General features: G+C 55.9%; 3 protein-coding genes across 17 annotated transcripts; 2 read left to right on the forward strand and 1 right to left on the reverse strand.

The window, feature by feature from the left end:
• Positions 1–704: 704 nt before the first annotated feature.
• CD37 (CD37 molecule) lies at positions 705–5963 on the forward strand. 6 transcript variants are annotated; one of them, XM_014852279.3, is made up of 8 exons: positions 705–961; positions 1084–1156; positions 2025–2149; positions 2269–2343; positions 2965–3069; positions 3745–3981; positions 4378–4461; positions 4757–5953. In XM_014852279.3, exons 1-8 carry the CDS (start codon positions 893–895, stop codon positions 5132–5134), a joined length of 1146 nt encoding a protein of 381 aa, XP_014707765.1. In that variant the 5' UTR covers positions 705–892; the 3' UTR covers positions 5135–5953. The 6 variants fall into 6 exon arrangements, with proteins under 6 accessions (XP_014707765.1, XP_014707770.3, XP_014707768.1 ...); XM_014852284.3 differs by having other exon boundaries at positions 706–961; positions 5573–5963; XM_014852282.3 differs by having other exon boundaries at positions 717–961; positions 1084–1152.
• Positions 5964–6162: 199 nt separating this feature from the next.
• Positions 6163–20306, reverse strand: TEAD2 (TEA domain transcription factor 2). Of its 6 annotated transcripts, none has more exons than XM_014852278.3 (13): positions 20180–20306; positions 18348–18585; positions 17876–17940; positions 17343–17405; positions 16215–16226; positions 15890–15997; positions 15729–15787; positions 14343–14407; positions 12900–13048; positions 10213–10386; positions 8358–8519; positions 7276–7428; positions 6163–6728 (listed from the first exon to the last, which is right to left on the reverse strand). In XM_014852278.3, exons 2-13 carry the CDS (start codon positions 18577–18579, stop codon positions 6615–6617), a joined length of 1356 nt encoding a protein of 451 aa, XP_014707764.1. In that variant the 5' UTR covers positions 18580–18585; positions 20180–20306; the 3' UTR covers positions 6163–6614. The 6 variants fall into 6 exon arrangements, with proteins under 6 accessions (XP_014707764.1, XP_044615048.1, XP_070354408.1 ...); XM_044759113.2 differs by having other exon boundaries at positions 8397–8519; positions 20180–20286; XM_070498307.1 differs by having other exon boundaries at positions 8397–8519; positions 20140–20204.
• Positions 20307–21545: 1239 nt separating this feature from the next.
• DKKL1 (dickkopf like acrosomal protein 1) lies at positions 21546–25599 on the forward strand. 5 transcript variants are annotated; one of them, XM_014852288.3, is made up of 5 exons: positions 21546–21728; positions 22056–22230; positions 22668–22808; positions 22931–23023; positions 25198–25599. In XM_014852288.3, exons 1-5 carry the CDS (start codon positions 21583–21585, stop codon positions 25507–25509), a joined length of 867 nt encoding a protein of 288 aa, XP_014707774.3. In that variant the 5' UTR covers positions 21546–21582; the 3' UTR covers positions 25510–25599. The 5 variants fall into 5 exon arrangements, with proteins under 5 accessions (XP_014707774.3, XP_014707773.1, XP_014707772.1 ...); XM_014852287.3 differs by having other exon boundaries at positions 21560–21777; XM_014852286.3 differs by having other exon boundaries at positions 21566–21645.
• Positions 25600–25619: the final 20 nt, after the last annotated feature.

The following is a 25619-nucleotide window of genomic DNA, read 5'->3' on the forward strand; positions in this document are numbered from 1 at the left end:
TTCCGCTCTGGGCGCGTTGGTACCGCCCAGGCACCCCCCTCGCTCCCAGGGACCTTCTCATTTGGGGCCTGCAGCACTTTCACTTCCCCCAGGTGCCCAGCCCCTGCTCCAGCACGTGGAAGCACCAAGGTCTACACTTGTCACCAAGAACAGGACACAGACTCTGAGAGAGAGGGGCAATGACAAGGGGGAGGAAGGGGATAGATAAACAGAGAAAGGACAGGCATGCAGAGAGAAGGGGCCAGAAACCCAGAGAGGGAGACGATAGAGACCCCGGGGGTGGGAGGGACACAGACTCAGAGAGAGGACAGAGACCCAGAGGGAAAGAGAGAAATAACAACCAACAGAGAAGGGAACAGAGACCCAGAGAGGGGAGGACCAGAGACCGAGGGCCAGGAGGGGAGGACAGAGATGGAGGCAGAGACGGCAGAGCTTAGCAGGCAGTGAGGTCAGAGTGTCTGTGAGGTCGGCTGCTGTCCAGGGCTGGCCTGGGGTCCTGGTGCCCAGAGTGGGCAGCTGCAAGTAGACCAGGAGCTCCTGTGTGTCCCCCAGCCGAGCCATGGAGACCTGGGAGGGACTGCCTGCTGTGTCCTTGGTGCCCACAGATTCCAAGGCCCCTCAGGTACGGGGGTGTGTGTCCCAGTGGGGCAGGTGAGCGAGATAGGGACGCAGACAGAGAAAAAAGCCACCTCATGTGGAGAGGAAGGGGGCGGGGCTCCGCCCCTGGAACTTCCTCTTTCTCTGTGTTCCTTTCTCCCTCTCTCAGTCTCTCCTTCTCTCTCTCTTTCTCTCTCTCTCTCTTACGGCCTCTGTCTTTCTGATTGTCTCCCCCACTGCCAACACCTCTTTCTGTCCCGTCCCTCCCACTGGTGGCTCACCACTCTGTGCGAAGATGTCGGCCCAGGACAGATGCCTCAGCCTCATCAAGTACCTCCTCTTCGTTTTCAACCTCTTCTTCTTCGTGAGTTGCCTCATGGCTTACCCAGCCCGGGCCTTCCCCACACAATCCCCCCCGCTGCCGCAGCCGCCCAGCCTCCTGGGTCCCCCTTTGCCCACTGCCGTATTCTCCTCTCCTCTCCCCAGGTCCTAGGCGGCCTTATTTTCTGCTTCGGCATCTGGATACTCATCGACAAGACCAGTTTCGTGTCCTTTGTGGGTGAGGGGGCTGGGACCAGTGGGGTGGGCCTCCCTGGGGCAGGCTGGACACGCCCTCCCCCTAACTGGCCTCCTGGGGTCCCCTTGTCCCAGGGAGGCCCTCAGTGCCCCACTCCCGAGGCAGGTCCCAAGCTTTGCTCCACCGCTCGCCTCTGGCCTGCCCGAGCCTTGGCATCTTCCTCTGATAAATGAGTTGTGCATACTAATACTACTACTAATAATAATAGTAATAATAATAGCCATTCCTCGGGCACATCCTACATGTCAGGCCTCGGGTGGATGCTGATTTTTTCACAAACCTTCCCCTCTCTTGAGGTTCAGAGAGGGGAAGTCACTTACTGGATGTCACCCAGAAAGGAAGCAGAAGAGCAGATGTGACACTGATAACAATAGTAGGAAAATAATAATCGGCTAATCGTCCAAATCCTAATAGCTCATATTTACTTAAGTGTTTGCCCTGGGTTGAACACATGTCCCTCCAAACAACCCTAAGAAATAGATATTATTTATTAAGCCCCTAGGCTGCAGGGAGGTTCAAGTGACCAATCCCATGTCACCGAACGAGTCATGGGGCTGAAACTATTGGGAGGAGGAGCTGAAGGAGGACAGAGAGAGTGAGAGCAAGAAGGAGAGACAGAGACCAGAGAGAAGGAGGGATAGAAATCCAGAGACAGGGGAAAAGAGACCTAGAGAGAGAAAGGGACAGAGACTAGGGCAAGGACAGATGCCCAGAGAAGAGTGCCAGCAGCCCAGACAGAGGGCCCCAGGATGCTGCTCCCTACTTGGGTGGCTGCGTAGGTGGGGAACAGGGCTGCCTGCCTGGAGCTGCATGCTTGGGGCCCAATGTCACTGCCTCTCCTCTCCCCCAGGCTTGTCCTTCATGCCCCTGCAGATCTGGTCCAAGGCCCTGGCCATCTTAGGAATCCTCACCATGGGCCTGGCCCTCCTGGGCTGTGTGGGGGCCCTGAAGGAACTCCCCTGCCTCCTAGGCCTGGTGAGTGCCCCGTCGCCTCTCCAACCCTGGGACCACGGACATCCCCCCTCAAATAGAGCTCTGGCAGCCCCTGACACCCAGGGAGGGGCTCGGTCTGATCTCTCCACTCTGCCCCCCAGTACTTTGGGATCCTGTTGCTCCTGTTCGCCACGCAGATCACCCTGGGAATCCTCATCTCCACTCAGGGGGGCCGGGTGAGCTTGTCTTCCCCTCCTACTGTCCCCTGCAGCTAGTGGCGGCGGGGGGGGGGGGGGGGGGGGGCTTGGAGGGGATGGAAAGAGATGGAAACAAAGACAGGTGAGGGCTGAGATAGATAAAGAGATATAACAGAGGCAGAGGAAGATGGAGAGAAACAGACACAGAAAGAGACAGAAGAGAGAGAGATACAGAGACTGGCAGAAAGATACAGAGAGAGAGACAGACAGACAGACAGGGAGAGTCAGAGAGAGACTCACCGACACAGACAGAGGAAGAGACATAGCAAGAGAGAAAGAAATCCAAAGGGAAACAAACAAACAGAAAATAAATAAATAAATAAAAAACACGCAGAGAGACAAAAGGCTCCGAGGCAGTGACAGGGACCTAATGAGAGATGGTGGGAGACAGAGGGAGAAACAGAAAGACAGATGGTAGAAACTGGCAGAGATTTTGAGGAACAAAAGCATAGCTAGCCATTCCATGAGGAACTGAGGCAGACATAAGGATGCTCAGGGACCCCTTGGGGCTGACACACCCGGGGAGTGGCGCGAGTGGGTCGGAGCAGGTAGGGGTGGGGAGGCGGGAAGGGGTCCAGCCTCTCACTCTTGGCCTCTCAGCTGAAGCGGAGAGTGAAGGACATCGTCCTGGAGACTATCCAGAACTACCGCACCAACCCGGAGCAGACTGGGGCCGAGGAGAGCTGGGACTTCGTGCAGTTTCAGGTGCGTGAGGTCCCCACCCCCCGGGACGTGTATCCCTCCCTCCAGCTCTGAGACTGACGGGGATCGGCTCTTGGTCGAGGAGACTTCGCCCCAAGGGAGCCCGGGCCCCCAGGTCCAGGACCCTCCTGTAACCCTACCTACGCACCCCACCTCCTGCCATGCCGGACATGGGCCCACCCTCAAATAACAAATCCGGCCTCAATGTGGCCCAGTCTCCCAGCTGCCAGACCTTGGAATGGCTCCATCTTTTGCCTCGACAAGACTCCGCCCTCAGGCCCCAGGCCCTAGGGTGACCCCACTGCCTGCCTCGTAGTGACTCTGGCTCCCACGGGCTCACGTGAGGCTCCATTCCCTGGTCATTCATGTGGCCCCGCCCTCCATCCACCTGTCCCATACCTGAGGCTGAATTGCACTGCCCACCCAATCTTCCGTCCACAGCGTGATTCTGCAGCTCCTCCCCCAGCCCCAGCTCGCCCCGTGATTCGTCTCTCCCAACCCTATGTTGCCCTAACGAGCTCTGGCCCTGTCGTGACCCCAGCCCACACCCCACTTCACCCACCACTTAGCCCTCTGCTCTCCAAAATGACCTCATACACATCCCCCAGTCCTCTGATCCCCCCACATCATCTTGCATCTCCCCAGTCCCGGTCCCTCTAACTCTTGTCCCTCTCCTAGCTGCGCTGCTGCGGCTGGTTCTCTCCTCAGGACTGGTACCGCGTCCCCAGCCTGAGCAGCAACGAGTCGACGGCGCACCACGTGCCCTGCTCCTGCTATAACTCATCGGGCGCCAACGACTCCGCAACCTTGGAAAAGATCTCCTCCTCCCAGTTCAGCCGGCCTGGACCACTAGCGCGGCAGCGACACAGTACAGACCGTTGCGTGGTCCCTGCCAACGCCTATATCTACAGTGAGGTGGGGAGGGTTCGAAGCAGGAACTGCTGGAACGAGGAGAGGCCTGTGAGAGGTGTAGGGCTGCAGGGAGGGTCCCCAGGAGGCCGGGCCGCAGGACTAGGAGAGGTCGCAAGTAGGGTGGGGCTACAAGAAAGAACAGGACAACGGGAGGAGCGGGGTCTGTAGGAGGGGCGGGGCCTAAAGCCAAGGGCTGGCTGAAAGGGCAGGACCTGGAACGCTGATGTCTAGGGATGGGGAGACTTGGACCAGCCAAAGTGGAGACTGGAGAACTCTGGTAACTAGGGAAGCGGGGCGGGGCCTGAAAGAGGGGTGAAGGCTGGACTGAGAACGGTGGGCCCAGGCTTGAGGGCCAATCCCAGAAAGAACTCTACCTTTAACCTTTCCCTACGTCCCCAGGGATGCGAGAGGAGCCTCGAAAAGTGGTTGCACAACAACCTTATCTCCATAGTGGGCATCTGTCTGGGCGTCGGTCTACTCGAGGTGAGCTGGTCCTGCCTCCACTCGCGATTGGCCCTACAATCCCTAGCTGCCCCCAACCCCGCAAATTGCGCATACCCCCGCTTCCTCTGGGAAAGGCGCATGCGTGATAGGGCGTCAGCCAATCCACGCCTTCGGGCAGCTCGGGCTAGAACCAAGGAGACCTGGCCTCTGTGAGCCCTGATTGGCTGCACGCAGGGAGCAGGCGTTTCCGCCCTCCCTCTCGAGGCTCCCATTGGACTCCTCGGAGTACCAGCCTCCTGCTATTCGCCGCAATATCCCTCTCCTTTCCCCGCAGGTGAGTGTGGCGGGGCTGAGCCTGCTGCCCCCGCGCGGCGCGCTCTGCCGGGATGCCCAGCCGCAGGTCCTGGGGGCTGACGGTTCGAGCCCCGAGCCCGGCCTGAGCGCTGATGGCGGCGGCGGGCGCTATGGTGCGCTGAGCAGCAGCGGGCGTAGCGGCAGTATGTGGGGTGGCTGGGGCATGGCAGATGCCTGCCCCAACTGGGGGGACAAGGCCCCGCAGGGCAAATTGCCCATGTCCCTGGGGCCCTGGCCGCTTTGGGATCAAGACGAGGAACAGCCTGAGACCGGGACCGGGATCGCGGGCGCAGAGGTGGAGGCCGAGGTGGAATTGGAGGCCGAGGTGGAAGGGGAGACAGATGAGCCTCCGGAATAAAGGACCCTGGGCTTGCTCTGGATCTCACTCCTTCCCAGACTCCAGACCTGCGCTAGACGCAGCTGGGTTCCCCTTGACCCCTCACTGTTCCCCTTCCAGCTCCTGCTCTGCTCCCACCCTCCCCGGTCCGCCCGCATCTTCTATAGCCCCCCCCCCATGACCTCCTGCCCTTTTACCCTTAACTCCACCACATTCTCCACCTCATCTTCCCCCCAACTCCTGTCCTTGACCCCATCTTTCACAGCCACGCCAAGTTCTCCCTCTAGCCCAGCCCATTTTCTGCCTGCTCCCTTCTCTGCCCCTCTCAGGACACCTCCCCGCCCAATTCTCGGTGCCTTACTTTTTCCCCCCGACTTTTCTCCCTCGGGACCGCCACCACCCCAACCCCTCTCACTGGCACCCCCTCGACCTCTCTGACTGCATCTCCTTTCTCTATAGCTCAGCTTCATGACGCTCTCCATATTCCTGTGCAGAAACCTGGACCACGTCTACGACCGGCTCGCTCGGTACCGCTAGGCCCCGCCCTTCCCCAAGCCCCGCCCCGCCCCCTTCCAGTGCCCTGGGCATTTCCCTGTCCCTGTAAATATTTGTTTAATCCCCAGTTAGCCCCAGCGAGTGAGCTCTCCGCCTCCTCATTCCCCCTGGGGACGCAGGTGTCTGCCTGCCCCGCTGCTGTTACCTCTCCCGGGGGACCTGGGGCTTCCGCCACCAGCTTCCTGCCCCCAAAGATACCTCATTTCCTTAGCTCATCTGTCGGCCTACCACTTCCCACAAGATGATTTTTCACCCAAACCCCAAATAAATCCCCTGTGTTTTGGTAAAATAGCTTTATCCTCTGTCAACACACAAACCAACACACTTGGGGGGGGCAGCAACACAGTCTAGCCCACGGCTCGTTTAGAAGAGGGGATGAGATTTAAAAGCCTCACCCCACTGCTTGCCCAGCTGAGAAAAAGTCACGACCCTAACACCCACTTATAAATATCTCTTGTTATATTAAAAAAAAACGTATTTCCAGGGCCCACCTGGCTCTGCTCCTGCACAGAAAGGGTTAACCTTCAATATTCGATATTAGGGTCACAGGATAGGGTGGTAAGGAGAGGCAGATTGGGGAAAGGGGGGCTGAGAAACAGAGAGAGGGACAAGCCAATGTGTACAAGGACCCTCCGAAACATCCGGAAGAGAGGGAGGAGGGTGCCTCCTGGTAGAGACTGAGAACCCAGTGCTGTAGTGAGAGTTGTCTCATTCCGGTCCCCAGTCCCTGATGCTCTGGAGTGATCTGTCCTTTCAGATGCCCCTGTGCGGTCCCAATATCAGGATGCGTCCTTTCCTCTCAGTCCCAGCTGGGTCAACTCGCCACCCAGCTTTGAAGGTCCCCTCTAGCAGGGAGCAGCCCCCTCCCCGAATAAGCATGAGGAAAGCTGGAGGTCCTTCCTGGGGGGAGGGTATTCCAGGAGTGGGCCACTCTGGGGGTGCCCCTTCAGTCCCTGACCAGGCGGTAGATGTGGTGCTGGGCGCCCCGCTCGCTGGTGGAGACCTCAAAGACGTAGGCAGTGCAGAGCAGCAGCTCCTGGGTGTCCCTGTTGGTCACCACCTGCCAAGGAGGCCAGGAGAAGGGGGTGATGCTTGGAGGGCAGAGCAGGGCATCACGGGTTACCCAGGAAAGGGGTCCCCACCATGTCGCATTCCCCAAGTAGAGGGGATGCCCAACATGTCAGGTTCCCCATTTGAGGGTCGGCAAGGAGGGACCTCAAATCAGATGATGTATCATGTTACAGGGTCAAAGGAGTCCCCACCACATCACATCCCCCAGAGTTAAAGAGGATCCCACCATATCATGTTCCCTGGGCTAAAGTTAGGTTCCGCATGAAGGGGGTCCCCTAAGCTGAGGACCCACTGTGGGGTGTCCTCCAGGTCAGTTTCCCCAGTGAAGGGGGGATCTCCTTAGATGAGAGAGCTGTGGAGTCCCCCCCACATCAGTTCCCTGCGTGAAGGGGTCCCCTGGGTAAAGAGGTAAAGGTCTATTGTGGGGTCTCCACTGTGTCAGTTCCCCAGGCAAAAGGGTCCCCGGGCTAAGGGTCTGTTGTGGGCACTCCCCTCCGCATCGGGGCCCCTGCCCTGGCCCAGCCCCAGGGCATCACCTGGAGGATGGTGAAGTTCTCCAGGACGCTGTTCATCATATAGCGCTCGGGCAGCTGCCGCAGCTTGTGCAAGAAATTCACCAGGTACTCGCACATGGGCGAGCGCAGCAGGCGGTACACGAACCTCCCGTCCTCCAGCTGGGCACGCTCCGTCTGAGCCGGGGGACGGGGAGTGGGGAGGACAGTGACTGAGAGACACAGGGGTCGCCCAGGGACCGAGCCATGCTCCATGCCTCCACTCCCCACTGCCATCTTCCCTCCATTGCCCCATCCACAGTGACCAGAGATGGGACCCTGCACCCTCAAGTATCCAACTCAAGATCACTGTGCCAGGCCGGCCTGGTGGTATAGTGGTTAGGTTCGTACACACTGCTTTGGCGGCCCGGGCTTTGAAGGTTCAGATCCCAGGCGTGGACCCATGCACCACTTATCGAGCCATGCCGTGGCAGGCGTCCCACATATAAAATAGAGGAAGATGGGCACAGATGTTAGCTCAGGGCCAATCTTCCTCAGCAAAAAGAGGAGGATTCATGGTGGATGTTAGCTCAGGGCTAATCTTCCTCAAAAAAAAAAAAAAAGATCACTAAGCCTATAAACCAGGGACCTCTCCCGCCCCTCAAAGCCATGCTCTGAACCTTCAGTGACCCCCAAATTCCTCTGACCTCCAGCCCCTCAGATACCCAAACCCTCCAAAGACCCCTCCGTGAGATCTCCAAACTCGGTATGACCTCCGAACTCAAGTTCCCTCGAGTCCTCAGCAACCGCTAAATGTGACCCGGAACCTCCTTGCACCGTGGACTCCTCCAGATCCATAAGGATCTTTTGAATCTTGGCGACTCTAAATCTCTGTCCCACACATTACTTTCGTATCCCCAAAGTGACCCCTACATGTGGCTTTGGAACTCCATATTACCTCTAAGGCCATGCATTAAACCCCCAAAGAGGCTAGGACGCCCGCCACCCCAGCATGCAGACCCCCAAATGCCTGAGCTGTCGCGGCTGCTGGTCCATTTCGTCTGCACCCTCAAAATGGCAGGTGGCTGGGCACTCAGCCGCCCAGAGCTCCACCCGTCCAGCCTCACCTCCACCTTCTCCACCACCTGCTTGCCAAAGGAGCAGACCTTGGAGGAACAGGTGAGGGTCATGTGCTCCAGGCTCTCGTACTGGCTGCTCACTCCATAGAAGCCGCCGCTGCTGCCGCCGGCCCCCACCTCCTCACCACTCGGGCCCCAGTTCAGGTCCGCCTGAGGGATGGGGAGGCACAGGTGAGCTGGAGGAGACATTCCTTAGAAACAGTGGGAACTCTGCCCCATGGCCTGGTGCCTCCCATCACCCGGCAGGTGCCCCCGTCTCCTCCTCGGCGCTCCAAGTCCCCACCTCTCCACGGGCTGGTTTCTGGAGAAGACCCACCCTTCCATCAGCGTTGGAGAAGTCTACGTCCCCAAAATGGTCCTGGCCCTCCCTCCCCCGCAGCCCCCACTCCTCCCACCAAAGGAGCCCTGAAACTCAACTTTTTTATCCAGAAGCCCCCAACTCAAGAGCTCAGCCCCTTCCAAGGGGCTGGTTACCAAGGAAGCAGTTACTCCCTAGCAACCGAGGCTCTCCCTGGGAGCCCCTCACAACCCCCGCTGCTAAGGCAAGTGGCTATTCCTGGCAGCCTGGCGGGGTCTAGGGAAGACTGACCCTTCCCCAGAACACTCTCCTGGGCCCTTTCAGCTGATTCTCAGAAGTCAGACCCCTCTAGGACCCCAGTGGCCAGGTGGGCAGACAGTCCATTAGGCCAAGTGGAGCCTAACGAAGCCTAGGACCTCATCACACCTGTGGTCCGAGCCCATTGGTCATCTTCTTGGGAGGCACGTCTCTTCCTCTTTCTAACGTTAGCTGCTAACTTGACCAGGGCACTCTCTGGGGTGGTTTAGTCCTCTCCTCAGGCCTGACGCCATCCATCACCCTGGCAACAGGGCCTCGGGAAGCCAGACAAATCCAAAGACCTTCCCAGCCACTCCCCTGCAGCCGTTCAGACGCTGGGCTTCCTAAGGGTCTAGAACTCTCCAGACCTGCAACCTGGTGAGGCTGTCTTAAACCCTCACGATGCCTAAGACCTCAGCAGCGCATCCCAGAGCCATCTCGGGCCCCCACCTCACACGCTAGAACACTTTAGAAGCGTGGTAGCTATGGACCCAGCAAAAAGCCTTCAGCAGACTTCCTTCTCGGGAAGTCTCGCCATGGCCCTGGTTACCACAAGGGTTACACCCCCTAAACCTTCACTGCATTTACTGAACCCCCATAGCATCACTCATTGTACTGGACATGAAACCAAACAGGCCTAAGAGAGACCCAGGGTCAACCCTCTTATTCACAATTATATACGTAGCACCTGGCCTTGGGCCTATATGTAGTAAGTACTCAATAAATGGTTGTTAGATAAATACAAGATTTCACGAAACCACTCCTTGGGTTCTTCCACCGCTTCCTCCAGGCCAGACATTCTCCAGCAAGAGTCTGATGGAACCAGGGAAGCCTTGTCCTCTGGGGACCAAACTCTTCAGGACTCCATTGCTAAGGGGAGGGAGCCATTCCTTAGCAACAAGGCTTGGTGTGGTCAGGTGGGGCACAGGGAAGTCTGAAATGTTGCAGGCCAATCCCCAGGGCCATATCAGTCACACCTCTGGGTGTGGCAAAGTCTAGTGGGATCCGGGAAGTCAGAGTCCTAGGCCTAGGCCTGCAATGGTCCCAGCCATCCTGCCCTGGGGGCAAAACTCCTCGTTGTTCAAAGGTGCTCCTCCTTGTTGCAAAGGGGGCTGACACTGAGCCACGAGGATGGGAAGGTCCAGGCTGACCTGGCTGGTCCAGAGACTGTCTCCCTTAGAGTCCAAGGCCTTTGCTGGGAGGCCACGTGATTTAGGAGCCCTTTTTGTTTTTGGTGGCGGAACTCACCCAGAACTTGACCAGGAAGAAGGCGTGGGGGGGCCCGCGATCATACAGCTCCCGCAGACCACCCTTTTTCTCCGGGAATTTGTCATAGATCTGCCGGACATCCACACTCTCGAGGGGGGGCGCTCCAGGGCTGGGGCAGTGCTGGCTGATGTGTACGAACAGGTGCCTCTGGTACTGAGGAAGGTCAGCCGTGGATGAGGGGCGGGAGATGGGCTGGACCCCCGGCCCTCGACGCCCAAGCTCGTCCCACACCCCTGTCACCACTCGCACAGCTCCTCCGCGAGCTGTTCCACACTGTCCACCCAGACACTGGGCCCGACTTCCAGGCACTGCCCCTACTCCCTTCTGCCCTTTCACTCCCACAGTACCTCAGTCCCCCAGCCCTGTCTCTACTGACCAGATCTCTGCCCTGTCCCCTACTCTCCATCCCCACAGCTCTGTCTTCTCCCACTGTCACCCCAGCCTCCTCGCTGGCCTCCCAGCCTCCAGTCTTTCCTCTCTAGTTCATTGCTCAAATAGCTCCACAGCTGACCCTGGCCCTCCTCTGCTCATAATCCTCCCATGGCTCCCCAGTGCCCTCAGGACAAAGCCCACACCCCCTCAACCTGGCCCTGAACTGAATACATGAATGTTCGATCAATGGATGTTCCATCAGTGGGTATATAGATGGACGGATGAGAATCCACACAGCCCACAACGAGACTTCCTATCGATTCGCATTCTTATCACTTCTTATCCATAACCTGAAAATCTTCCCCATCTTCTCTTAATACAAATCTTCCCTCCATCTTTCCAGACCCAAGTCCATCCAACTCTGCCTCTTCCTAGAAGCCTCCCTTAGATCAAAATCAGATAGGATCTCTCTACCCTACCTTTTCCATGGGTCCCCATCACCCTCAGGAGAAAGTCTGGGTCCCTCACCTTGGCAATGTTCCTCCAGAACAGGCACCTCCCCGCCTATCTGCAGCCTCACCAGCTCCCACCACATTCAATTATTTGTTTCTCTGAAAACTTGATGCTGTTTCCATCTCTATACCTGAAACATGCAGTTCTGCACATGACAAACTCCTACATAACCCTCAAAGCCCAACTCAAATGTTGTCATCTCAGGGAAGCCTTCACTGACTCCCCAGGCAGAATTACTCCTCTGGACACCCACAAAAACTTGAGCTTCCCCTATCTCAGAGCATACTCATTATTCAACAAACATCTATCAAGAGACCTACTGTATGCAAGCACTACTCTGGGTCCCAGGGCTACAAGGTAAAGTCCCTGACTTTATGGAGCTCACAGTCCACGGGCAGAGACAGAAAATTTCAAAAATCATCCCATGGGTAATACGAATTTCAGAGAGCGACGTATCCTATGGGAAAAAATCCCACTAAAGCATGGTAAGGGGGTCAAGAGTGATAGCAGCTGGTATCTTTTGTAAGGTGGTTTGGGAAAGCCAATCTGAGAAGATAAAATCAAGCAAAGGTCTGAATGAATGGAGAGAGAGAGTGGGGACATCTGGGGAAAGCACATTCCAGGTGGCAGGAACAGCAGATGCAAAGGCCCTGAGGCAGGAGTGGGCCTGGCATGTTTGAGAAAGGGCATGGAGGCCAGTGTGGTCAGAGCAGAGTAAGCCAGGGTGAGAGGGCAGGAGGTAAGGGCAGAACAGGACCAGAGGTCAGATGGTGCAGAGCCATGTGGGCAACTGAAAGGACTTCAGCTTTCGCTCCAAGTGAGACGGGAGGGCTTTAAGCTGATCTTACTTGGGTTTTACCAGGACCACTATATGCAGCAACTGGTGTTTATGTGGCTGTGGCAGAGACTGCCATGTGTTCACCAACCCCAGTTCCCTTTCACACAGCTAAACTAAATTTCCCAGGCTCCTTTGCAGTTAGGTATGACCACGTGACTAAGTTCTGGCCAATGAGATGTGAGCAGATCTGATGGTTGCCACTTCCAAGCCAGACCCATAAAACCTGCTGCACAATTATTGACTCTCTCCCTTCCACCATCTGCCAGCCAGATGCAGAGAATCAATCCAGCAGTAGATTCTGATGCCCTAGAAAATGGCAGAGCCACCAAATGCAAGATGCCCAATTTTCCCAAATCACTATGTGGAAGGCTCCTGCTGGACACCCACATTGAAATGTTACATGAGTGAGAAACTTCTGTGATGTGCAGTCCCTGAGTTTTGGGGTTATTTCTAACAGTCAGCCCACCCTGACTATTATGGCATCTGTCTCCACCCATCCTAGGCCAGGGAAAGCTCAAACCTAGAAATAAGATGTGTTTTTCCAGGTTCCCAGTATCCACCACAAAGCCTGACGCACAGTAGGCACTCAAAAATGTTTGATGAATGAATGAACGATGCCCTGGGGAGTTTCTCTGATCTTCCCAACCTGTAACCCCATGATCTTCCAGTTCCTTTATGCTGGTAGTTTTCAAAGTCTGGTCCCTGGACCAGCAGCATCAACATCACCTAGGAGTTTGTTGGAAATCCAAATTCTCACCAGACCCACACCAGACCTACTGAATCAGAAATTCTGAGAGTGGGGCCCAGGAATCTGTGTTTTAACGAGCCCGCCATGTTATTCTGATTCATGCTAAAGTTTGAGAATCACTGCTTTATGCTTTCCCTTCCTATAACCCTCTCTATCCCACAACACCCACAGTGACTATCTTGAAATTGCACTCACAGAGTCTACTGCATCTGGCGGTTCCACAAAGGCTGAGAACTCCACCAGCTGCAACCGGGCAGTGCCCAGGGCCCGAGCCTGCCAGGCTGGGGGTGACGGGGCAGGTGGGGGCAGGGCAGGAGGTGAGAGGGCTTGGGGGGGCTCGTACCCTAGAGAGAAAGAAAAACAAACAATAAAAATTCCTAGTTCACACGCTCCGCTGTGGCGGCCCGGGGTTCGGATCCTGGGCGCGGACATGGCACCGCTCGTCAGGCCACGTTGAGGCGGCGTCCCACATCCCACAACTAGAAGGACATGCAACTAAGATATACAACTGTGTACAGCGGGGCTTTGGGGAGATAAAGCAGGAAAAAAAAAAAAGATTGGCAACAGTTGTTAGCCCAGGTGCCAATCCTTAAAAAAAATAAAAAATAATAAAAAAAATAAAAATTCCTAACATTTATAGCATATATCAAGCATTGTTCTCTCTTGCCTGCCTCTGCTTAGAAGCTGAACAAGCTAAATACTCACTTTCCCAGCCTCCCTTGCAGCTAGAGGTGGCCATGGGACACAGTCCTGGCCAATGAGATGTTAGGGAAAATCTGCTGGGGGCGCTTTTGGGAAGGAGTTTCTTCCTGAATGAAAAAGACAGAACTTTGGGAGGAGAAAGCTTTTGGCCCTGACCAAGTCTGCTTGGGACATGATGCCTGGAGTCAAAACAGCCATCCTGAAACAATAAAACAGAGGACAAGGGACCTATAGAGACACTGGTCCTGATATTGCTGAGCTGCTGAGCCAGCACAGAAGCAGCCTACCTCCAGACTTTTTGTGATGCGGAATCACTAAAGCCTTTACTATTTAAGGCACTATTAACTTGGGCTTTCTGTTACTTGCGGCCAAAAGCATTCCTAACTGATGAATCTATGGAACCTGAGAGTTCTCTTTCACTGATACGACTTCCTAAGACTACATCAGCATGAACTTCTGGAAGCCATCTCTGCTGCCAGGTGGGCAAAGCCTTCCAGGGAATGAAGCCAGCACAGAGGAAAGCAGAACCAAGCAAGTCTTGATGCTACCATTTGAGCCCCTGGATCCAACCATGCCTGAAGCCATAACTCCTGAGATATCAGTTACCCAAACTAATAAATTCCTTTTTGTTTTTTTTTTGTTCATCTGGATTGATTTGGGTTAATGTCACTTGCAGCTGAAAGAATCTTGACTAATATACCTCTCCAATGTGCTTTAGGCTAGCAAGTGGCAGAGCACAGACTCTGTGTGTTTGGCTACAGAGGCCAAGCACTTAACCACTACAAATTCTGCCACTCATCTTTCCATAACCCTGCATGTCCTGCCTCAGAGCTGGAGCTCAGTAAGAATGTGTCCCCTGATGAATGGCAAGTTGATGGAAAGATGGTTGGGGTTGAAGAGAGAGGGGAGACAAGGGAGATGAAAGCAGGGTCTTACCTGGGAGGTCAGTAGATGGGGGAGTCAGTGACAAGGAGAACGGTGCCTGCGAGAATGGCTTCACACTGAGGGAAAAAGAAGCTGGGGGTCAGCAAGGTGGAAAGCTAGTGCTAATTGTACTAGCTAATGTTTACTGAGGGGCCGTGACATGCCAGACCCCAGGCCAGCATATTATGTGCACAAATTCATCGAGGTCTCACAGCTTAGGAGGTAGGTGCGATTACTGCTCTTCTCGTTTTGCACAGGAGGAAACTGAAGCACACAGGGGTCAACTGACCCCCGCCCCCCAAATTCACACAGCTGGGCACAGTGGAGCCTGAGCTTGAACCCACGTGAGTCCCAACCACGAAGCCTGGGGTCTCGATGAGGACATCTTGGTACCTCTCACAAAACAGCAGAAAGAGAAGAGAAAGGGGGTTTCAAGAAGCGGGGGGAGAGCACAAAGAATAGGAAATTCAGCGAAAGAGGAGGCTGAAGGGGCGGGAGGGTGGGGAGAAAAGGAGCGGTGGTCTGGAGATGAGATATCAGGCCAGTTTCGCGATGGAGCGGCAGCACAAGAGAATCAAAAGCAGTGCTGTCCAACAGAACTTTCTGCCATGATGGGAATGTTCTGTATCTGTGCCACCAGCCACACATGGCTACTGAGTACATGAGCTGTGACTCCTGAGCACGAATGTGGCTGGGGCCCTCCTTCCAGCTCAGCCCCTTCCTCTGCAAACCTGAGGCTCCTTTGGCCCCCAGGCACTTGTTCTGACCATTCCCTGTGTCCCCATCCAGCAGCACCTCCTCAGCGAACTTTCTTGTCTCAGAGCCCGTCACTTCACTGTTTCTCTGGCAACTCCCTCAACAGTCCTGCCTCACTGTCCTGCGGCCACAGTACCCTTCCCACGCCCCGCCTGGATCCATCAGCTCCTCTCTAGGCTGAAAACTACACTTCCCATGAGCCTCTGAGGCCCAGATAATCTAGATGGGATCCCACTATCCCCAAGGGTGATCTCCAGGCCCCTCACTTCATCAAGTTCCATCCTGAGCTCATTTCTTCCCCAAACCCGCTCCTCCCCCAGGTTGCACACTGTCCCACCAACCCCAGTTACGAGCCAGCCCCTCACTGTCCCTGCCTCCTCCCTCCTTCTCAGCTCGCATCATGCCCCAACGCCATCCCGCCTTCTCCTGACTCTCTGCCCTGTCCTCTCCTCACTGTCCCAGCTCAGACCTAGTCCTCTTCTGCGGACCATCACCCCAGCCTCCTCCTTGGGATTCAGATGCAGATAGCCTAGCTCCAGAATCTATGTTCCCAGGGGAGCTGAGAGCCAGAAGATGGGGTGAGTAAAGTCTGCTAGGGGGAGTGGAGGTGGGGGCCACTGAGCCAGAAGAGAAAGTACTTACTCTGGAACATTCCATGGGGGCCCAGAGCCCCCCGGCCAAAACTGGAAAATCTCAGAGGCCTGGAGAAGAAAAAAAGAAGGGGAGTCAGTCAATTGTTCTTCTGTTGAAACTGCGGCCCCACCCCTCCAGCCCTGAGCTTCACAACCCCCAACCCAGACCACCTGAGGACCCGCGGGACCCAGTTTGGCCTGCAAGGAAGGTGCTGAGATGAGCTGGGCCGAGGACATGGTGGCCATTGTCTGGAAAGCCTTGTCCTTGGAAACCTGGTCCTGGAGGAAAAGTTAGAGGTCCATGTTAATGGGGAGTCCCAGTCGACACAGCAAGGGTGGGTCAGTGACGGGGTCGGGCCAGCATGGGGAGATGCAGAGTTGGGGAGTCAAGGCGAAGGGTTGGGGGAGGGCCCAAATCCCTCTCGCTACAGCCCCGGCCCCTCCTCAGGAATGTCAGGGGTAAGGGACAGGGTGGGAGGATGGGCAGGGGACTTACCACATTCAAGGCCTGCCCGTGGGGGTGGGGGAGGGTGCCAAAGGAGGAAAGAAAACACGACTTAGGAAGTGAGGCCCGGACTCTGCCAACTTCCTGCCCTCCCAACTCCTACAGCCCCATCACCCTGAGCAGAGGAACGAGAGGAAGGGGCAGCAAGGATGAACATGGAGCCGGAAGTAGAGGGGCCACCCTACAGGGGAAAGGGAGTTCCCAAGCCCAGAATAAAAGATAGTAATGAGAGTTTCTAGGTCAAGAAAGAGCCGGAAGTGAAGGTTTCCGGATGCGCAGGCAACAGGAAATGAGAACTTCAGACCCAGAGGGAACAGGCGGCGAACATTTCCCAGCCTGGACGGGACAGAGCAAGGTGGAGACAAGACGGGAAGTGTAGGTTTTTAGGCAGAGAGAAAGGAAGGGGAGACTTCTAGGCACATCCCCAAACCAAAGGAAGATGCAGATCCCACACCCAGAAGGGTAGAAGGTGAGAGTCTCCGGCCAAGAGGGAACAGGAAATCCAGAAGATGAAGAAGAGAAAAGAGATGTAAAAATCTCCAGAAGGAAATGAAGGCTTCTGGGCACAGAAGGAATAGGCAGGCCACACAGGGGCTGGGAAATGAGAAGATGAACCAGAAGGAGAGGAAGAGGAGATCCACACAGCACAAGAGGGAAAAGGCAAGGAGGACACCAGGAGAGCAGGAGGAGGCGCGGGAGGAGGAGAGGGAGGGGAGACAGCAGGAGCCAGGAAAGGCCCCACGCCCCATCCTGCTGGCCTGTGCTAAGCTCAACCTCCATCCCCCTCTCTCTGCGGATCTCTCCCTACCCAGAGTCTCCAGCCACTGCTGAGCCACCAGCCCCACCTTGGGTCTCTGCTCCCCGGCTCTGTCTACTTCTCTGTGTGACTCTTGCCCCATCTCTGGGTCTCTGTCCCCCACCCCGAGTCTCTCTGTCCCATTTCTCTAAGTCCCTGTCCCCCTCTCTCTGGGTCCCTGTCCCCCTCTCTCTGGGTCCCTGTCCCCCTCTCTCTGGGTCTCCATCCCCCCCCCAGGGCTCTGTCCCCCTCTCTCTGGGTCCCTGTCCCCCTCTCTCAAGGTCCCTGTCCCCCTCTCTCAGGATCTCTGGCTTGGGCCCTACCTTGAGCTTGGACTGGATTTCCCTCGATTTCCTTCGGGCCAAAACCTGGATGTGACTAGAGACCTGGAGGGAGTGATGGAGAAGCAGATTCAGGCCACAGCCACTCGCCCCTTGAGTCCCCTCCCCCTTCCCTCCCTTTAGGTGCCCCAGAGCTGCTGGAACGTGAAAGACGACAACATACAGAACATGCCAGCCGTCTCAGGAGCACGCTGACACAGACATGTCCACAAAGGCTATCCCTTTCTCACCAACACTGCTGATCTTCCCCAGACCCAGCACATCCGGGTCCCCTTTCCCTTCCGCATCCTTCTCCCTTTGTCTCTTTTAGTCTCTCAAGCTTACTCTCTGGTTCTAACACAACTGCTAAAAGAAATGTACCAAAATTGGCACAGTCTGCGCATGCTAACAGACCAGCCAGAAGACAGACAGAAGCACAAAGCCAGATCCTCCTTGAACCTGAACTTGCCCATACTGGGCTGGCCCTGAGAAGGCAAGCCTGCCCCACACAGAAGCCCACAAGTCAGTCCTGAGACCTGTTTGCGAGTTCGGGTCTTCCCCGTTCTCAGCTTGATGTAGCGGGCAATCAGTTCATTCCGACCTGAAGAGTCAAAGATGGAACAGAGTTAGACCTTTGGTAGAACTTCCCAACAGAGGACACTCGGGAAGAAGAGAGAAGCAACAGTTCCCAGAAGTCTGCAGCAAGCTGGGCTGCAGGTGTCCTCAGCTATATGGGAGAGGAGTTACGACCACAGGTTTTGGAGCCAGCCTGCCTGAGTTCAAATCCCAGCTCTGCCACATGCTAGCTCTGTCACCTTAGGCAAATCACGTAACCTATCTGTGCCTCAGTTTCCTTCTCTGTGCAAATGGCGATGCTAGCTCCTACCTGAGTCATTGTGAGGATACCATGTGCTTTCACGTCAACAATGTTTAGGGCTCCATAAATGTTGGTCATTATTTTTATTATTCATCCGTGGGGGCTAGGACAAAAGAGAGGGGTGGACTCACCATACATCTTGCCTTCATCGGACAGGATGATTTTCCGCCGGCCGCAGGGCGGGTAGATGGCCAAGGCCTCCTGGAAGCTCTGCTCGATGTCCGGACTCCAGACACCCTCTGCATCTGGGCCCCCGTCTCCCCCAGCCCCCTCGCTGCCACCGGTGCCCTCCTCACTTCCTTCCTCACTTCCTGTCCAGCCGCTGCCATCATCTAGGGGGGCCCCAGCCCGGGGTTCCCCCATCTGGGCCTGGAGGAACACAGAGGTCAGCAAGTTTCCCTGGACCCATCCAGAAGGACTTCAGGGCTGGGAGTCCAGACTGCTGGGTCTGAGGGAGGAGGGGCTGGGGCCTGGACCCCTGGGTCTGAGGGAGGAGGGGACTGGATTTCTGGGGAAAGTTAGGGTGAGAATGTTCCCCTCTGTGTTTGCAGGGGAGCCTGGCTTGTCATGAAATCTTGATGACCCCAGATAATGCCCAGGGCCCATGAGGGCCAAACCTTTGGGAATGGATTACTGATTTAAAGAAGACAGGAGTCAGGGCCTAGTCGCTGGAAGGGGGTTTGTGGGTGAGATCTTCTCAGTCCCACCCCAAGAACAGGTGGTAGGATGTGAGCAGCAGCTGCTGGAAAAAAAGGAGGAGGGGCACAGGCCCTCATAAAGCTGAAGGGGATCCAGAGAGAGGAAGATAAGACTCAGAGAGAAGACTGAGTCCCAGAGAGAGGGGGACAGAGACTCAGTGTGGGGAGTCAGAGAGACAGAGAGAGGGGGACAGAGACTCAGTGTGGTGGGTCAGAGACCCAGAGAGAAGGGGACAGAAAGCCAGAGAGAGGCGGACAGAGACTGAGGGCAGAAAATCAAGCCGAGACCAGGAAAGACCCGGAGAACCACAGGCTGGGGGGCAGGGCCGCCCTGCCATCAGGAGAGCCAGAACAAAGGGCCCAGGCGTCCCCTCCCCCAGTTTCCCACAACCCCCATCAGGGGAGGGGCTGGCCGGCGAGGGCGCCTCCCCTCCGGCCCCAGACCCCGCCCCTTCCCTCCCCTCCCCCTGCGCCGTGGGCTCGGATCCAACTCAAGTTCCCAGTGACTTTCCGGAGGCCGGGCACAGGGGAAAACTTTTTCCAATACAGTTAGATCCCGCCTCCCTGGCGGCTCCACGTCTTCCATAGCTTTCCCAGGACCCCGGAGTCCAGGCCCCATCCCCCTCTTCCCTCGGACCCCGGAGTCCCGGCGGAGACAAAGACCCCAGGCCGAGCCCAGTGGCGCCGCGGCGTTCAGGACCCCCATAGGCCAAAATCCCAGCCCAGCTCTCCCCCATGTGGCCAGACAAAGGCACAGAGGAGCCGGGTAAGAAAAGTCTCCCCTAATTTCCCGCCCCAGGCCCCAAACTTCCGAAGAGACAAGACTGAAGATCCAGGAAGACCCATAGCCCTCCGTCTGCCACCCCGGCGGCCTCCTTTCTCCGTGAGGAGGACCAGTAGCCCACAAATGGCACCCGCAAACCAATTCGGTCAGAAGCACGCACGGGATCGTTTCTCACTTGAAACCTAGACCACCGCAGAAACTCACCCCCCAATACACACACCCGCCAAAGTCTCCAGCCCCTCACCCACTCCCCTGCGCACACTCCCAAACTCAGACCCATCAACAGACACCCCGACTCCAGCGCAAGTTCCAACTCCACACTTAGACTAGTCTGAGCGCAAACTCGGGCCCGCCGGCCAAAAGAGGACTGCCAGCCATTCGGAGTCGGTCCCACAAACACCTCCACTCGGAACGCGTAACTTCCCACCCCAACTCACACACCCCAAAGCAGGATCCCCGACTCCCGCCGGCGCCTTCCTACCTCCCGGCCTGGGGCTGGGGAGCCGCGGGCGGGCGGGGCGCTGCGAGGGAGAAAGTTGCCCGGGAGCTTTGTTTGGGAAAAGTGGGAGGGACCGGAGGGGGGGCGGGCCCGGGCGCCGGACAGAGGGAAGGGGGATCCGATGGTGACAGTTTAAGCGAAGAGTTTTGCTTTCGCAAAGGAGAGATGAAGTCTAGCTGGGTCCGGATTCGGATGCTTGGGTCCCTGGAGGAGGAGAGAGGATTGCGGGTCTGGACTCCCGGGTCTGAGGGAGGAAGTTGATGAGGGCCAGGAAACCTGGATCTGAAAAAGGAGACGAGGGGTCTGGACTCCTGGGTCTGAGGGAGAAGGGGGCTGAGGGCCAAGATTCCTGAGTCTAGCCTGGAGGAGGAGTCTGGGGGCCTGGACTCCTGGGTCTGAGGGAGGAAGAGCTGGGACCCGAGACTCCTGGGCCTGGGGGTCTGGACCCCTGGCCCCCCTCTAGTGTGCTGGGGATGTGGAAGTGATACGAACACAAAAGAATCTTTCCTGTTCGGCCCCAAGTATGTTTTTGAGGTTTGAGATGTGAGGATGCGTTTTGATTGATTTCTTTGACCACACAGTTTCTTTGTGACCTCGCCAGAGTTAAGGGTCGCAGGCAAGACGACCAGGACTTTATTGGAGGTGCACACTCCCACACCCACACGCACTAGTGGACTAGAGGTGGCGCTGTCCCAGGACCAGGAGAGAGCGTCGGTGCCTGAGGGGAGAGGGGCCTAGGGCAGGCCCTCCTGGGTCTCTTAAAGATGAGAGGGTCGGTCTTCAAACTCACGGGACTAGAGGGGACTGGGGGCTGGAGTCTGGAGTCCTAAGGGAGAAGGACTGGATTTAGGGTTTCCGGAGAGTGTGGGGCTTTTTAGTGGAACCGAAGAGGGCTCGGGGTTCAGGGTCCCCACGTTGCCGTCTGTTGAGCGCATTAATCCTTTCTTCCTGGAGAAGACTAGAAGAGACACGGAGAAACTCTCGGAGATAAATACCAAACTAAGGAACGGGTGAACCAGAAGGACTGTTCGGACTCGAGCGTTTCACGAGCAGAGGGAGCCAGGAATGGAACTGAGGGCGCTGGGAGCAAGATCAGGGGCACAGGGGCGTGGCCTAGGCCCGGGGACGCGGTCCTAAGTCAAGGGGCGTGGCCACCTGCGATTGGCGCGGGACTCCGGCGCGAGGGCCAAGATCAGAAAATACAGGCAACGCTCGGTCTCCAGGGCCGAGGTCAACCGACAGGGGCGTGGTCTGACGATGGGGATGTGACCATGCAGTGACCGCGCGGCGCTGGTTTAAGGGGCGTGGCTAACGAAGGATAGAGGTGTGGCTCTGTCCTTAAGGGTGTGACCGTCCAATAGAGGGCTCGTGGGTGAGGTCAGCAGATGGGGGCGTGGTCAGATAATGGGGATGAGGCGAAGACTCGCGGAGCCCACCCAACGCTCCAGGTGTCCGGCCCGGGCTCGAGACCAAAACTGGACTTAACAGTCCGTGGATGGCCGGAGTCTGAGAGTCCGGTGACCGGGCTGTGGTATAGCATAAAGGCGGGGCCCAGAAGAAGGGGCAGGGCGTGGGAGAAGGTGAGGGATGAGATCTGGGTATGAATGTGAGCGAAGGAGAGCAGTGAGACCTGTGAATGAGGCAGAGCCCACAAGAGCGGGGCCGGACCCGACGTAGGGGATGGGAGTGGAAGGAAAGGGAGGGCGAAGATGGGCGTGGTGTGGGGGAGTTGCCTGGACAAGGGGCGGAGCCTGGGCCAGGGGTAGCAAAGGGGTAATTGTCTTGGGTGGGGGGGCTTGACCGCTGAGGGGGCGGGGCCTTGATAGGGGCTGGGACTCTGACCCTACACGTGCCACAGCCTCCTGGCCCGCCCCGCAATGTGGCTTCCACTGGTCCTGCTGCTGCTGCTCCCCTCTGCCTCCGTGCCCCCCTCCACTGCAGCCCCGATCCGCGATGCTGACGTTCCGGAGAGCTCCTCGGGTCTTCTGGGCCTCCAGAGCCTACTGCAAGGCTTCACCAGGCTTTTCCTGAAAGTGAGCGATGGCAGGGTTTGGGGGAAAGAAGAGGTACAGAGAAGAGGGACGGGGGCAGATGGAGACTGAGGGATGAGGGGGTTCAGGGAAACAGTGGGAAACAGGTCGCGGCCAGAAAGGACAGACAGGAAGAGAGGGAGTCAAAGGGACAGAGGGATAGGAGGAAGAAAGGGAGATGGACAGAGACAAGAGACTGGAGTGGGGAAATCAGAACAGAGAGACAGTAGGACAGCCGAGGAACGGGAATGGGAAGATAATGGGACAGAGAATAGACAGGACAGATGGGGGGTGACCTAGTCAGGCCCTGAGGGTCAGAGGATGGAGAGGGTGGGAGTTGGGAGGGATACAGCCAGGCCTCGAGGGCATCCTGGCAGGGCTGCAGATGTCCTGGAGAGTCCTGAGGTCCAGCAGCTCACAGGTCCCTCCTCTGGCCCCAGGATGATCTGCTGCGGGGCATGGACAGCTTCTTCTCTGCCCCTATGGACTTCCGGGGCCTCCCCAGGAACTACCACCAAGAAGAGAAACAGGATCGCCGGCTGGGGAACAACACTGTCTCCAGCCACCTCCAGATCGACAAGGTGCCTATGCTGGGAAGTCCCTCCTGGAGTCTCCCCACCATCCCTCATGCTGCAGTATCTGTCGGGAAGAGGGCAGAGGAGAAAAGTAGTTTTGCTCTCACTCTCTCCTCCCGTCCTCACAGGTGACCGACAACAAGACAGGAGAAGTGCTGATCTCCGAGAAGGTGGTAGCGGCCATCAAGCCGGGAGAAGGGCTCTTGGACGATGACCTGAAGGTTAAGACATGCCCCTCAAAATTGTCCAAGCCCCAATATTTTCTGTTGTTTAGGACGAGGGGAAGACGAGTTGACTCCCCGACTCCGTCTGTGTGGGACTTCCTCTTCTGGGCCTCAGTTTTGTCATCTGTCAAAAGGGACTTAACCAGCTGTCAGAAATGAGGTTTACAATCTCAGAGCACATCCCAACTCGCTTGGTAAACCCCAGAAGGTTTGTCAGCGCCAAAGTGTTTTGTAAACTCAAGGGTGCTCTTAATTCTAGGTGTTTGATAAGCTTCACCTTCCTAAACCTCAGAGTGTGTTTTTATGAAAGCAGTCTGCAAACCTCAGGCTACCTTTTAATCTCTCTCAAAGTACTTGCTAAATCTCTCCCTTGTAAACGTCCAAGTGTGATTTTTAATTTATCAACCCCAAACGCTTGTGCAGCTCCCCTTCCTAAACCTCTGAGTGATTTTAACCACCAAGTGCACGTTTTTTGATCCTAAAAAGTTTTAAGAACCCCCAAGTGCTTGGCAAACCCATAGGGTTCTCCAACACACACCCCCAGTTTTTTATTTTAAAAATTTCAAATTTACAGAAAAGTTGGGAAAAATAGTACAATAAGTAGATCTGTGTTCCCCTGTTTGTAGAGCAGGTTTTCCCACTCAGCTCCTGATAGGTATAGAGAAATAGGGACTTTGTGTCTGTGCTCCGTGACTGGCACCTGGCTTGATTTCCTATGTTGCAAGATAAAGGCAAGTCATTACGCTTATCAGTCAGCTGAGTTGGTACTTGGCACCAGTGGCTCTTGGGGCTGGATCTTTTCTTATTAGGGGGCCATCCTGTGCATTGGAGGATGTGCATTGTTGACAGCCTCCCTGCCTTGACCCACTAGATGGAAGAAGCATGCCCACCTCTGCCAGTCGTGACAACCCAAAACCTGTCTCCAGACTTCAGTCGAGAACCACTGACCTAGATTCACCACTTAACATTTGACCACACTTACTTTATTTTGACTTTTTCATTTTTTGAACCACACGACAGTAAATTATAACATCGTGACGCCTCACCCCTAAATCCTTCAGCAGCTGTCCCCTGAGAATAACGCATTCTCCCGCGGCACCACAGTACCATTTTACACCTGAGAAATTTGACGTTGATAGCAAACGATTGCCGCCATACTCGTTTTTGAGGGGTGCCCTCCCAAAGTGGCACAGACTGGATGGCTTAAATAGCAGACACTTATTGTCTCAGAGTTCTGGAAGCTAGGGGTCCAACATCAAGGTGTCAACAGTTTGGTTCCTTCTGAGGCTGTGAGAGAGAATCTGTTCCGGGCCCCTCTCCTACCTTCTGGGGGTTTGCTGACAATCTTCGGCGTTCCTTGGCACGCAGACGCATCATCCCCATCTCCGCCTTCATCTTCACGTGCCGTTCTGCATGTCTGTGTCCAAATTTCCCCTTTGCATAAGGACACCAGCCGTATCAGATCAGGGCCCACCCTAATGACCTCATCTTAACTAATTAAATCTGTACTGACCCCATTTCCAAATGAGATCACATTCTGAGGTGCTGTGGTTAGGACTTCCACATATGAGTTTGCGGGGGGACACAATTCAACCCATAACAATCTCCTACAGGGCATCTCAGACCTCAGCTTGTTAAAATGCAGGCTCTGATTCAGTAGGTCTGGGGAGCGGTGGGGCCCGCTAATTTGCATGTCTAAGAAGCTCTCAGATGATGCTGATGCCGCTGGTCCACAGCCCACACTTCAAATGGCAAGGGCCAAATAAACATTCAGCCTATATTCAGATGTCCCCACTGGACCCAAAGCTGTCCATGGGAGCTGATTTGGTTTTTGATCCAGGATGCAATCAAGGATCACACATTGCAATTGTGGTCTTGAGCCTCTAGTAAAGCCAAGAGCTTTTAATCCCGAAGTGCTTTGTACATTTCAAACTGCTTTCGAAACCTCCAAACTCTGTATTCAATCCCAGCGTATTCCATAAACCTCAAGAGTATTTTTAATTCTAAAGCACTTATAAACCCAAGAGTTTTGTAAACCACAAAGTGAGATTTTAGCTCCCAAAGTGAAGTGTCCTGTAGGTGGCAAGGTGGGTTGAATATGCCAGTGGGGACTGAGCATCTTGAGGTTGTCATTTGGACCTCCAGAGGGTCTCCTTGTCCCTTCTCCCCAGGCACACAAGATAGAGGAGAAGGAGGCCATGGTGCCTGTGCCGAAGGCCCAGGACAGCTTCCACCAGGAACCCCATCCCCGAGTGGCCTTCTGGATCATGAAGCTGCCACGGCGGAGGTTCCACCAGGATGCCCAGGAGAGTGGCCACTGGCTCAGCGAGAAGCGACACCGCCTGCAGGCCATCCGGGATGGGCTCCGTGAGGGGACTCGTGAGGACAGCCTGGAAGAGGGGACCCAGAGCTCCTCCCACGCCAAGCTGCCCCCTCGCAAGACCCATTTCCTGTACATCCTCAGGCCCTCCCAGCAGCTATAGGGGTAGGAACCGGGGGACACTTGCATGTACCCCCACCAACAGACCCCACCCCAAGCACCATATGGAAATAAAGTTTTTTTCTTACATCTAGCAGCACTATCTCCTTTCGG

The sequence above is a fragment of the Equus asinus genome, chromosome 26, assembly GCF_041296235.1.
Source record: "Equus asinus isolate D_3611 breed Donkey chromosome 26, EquAss-T2T_v2, whole genome shotgun sequence".
Lineage (NCBI taxonomy): Eukaryota > Metazoa > Chordata > Mammalia > Perissodactyla > Equidae > Equus > Equus asinus.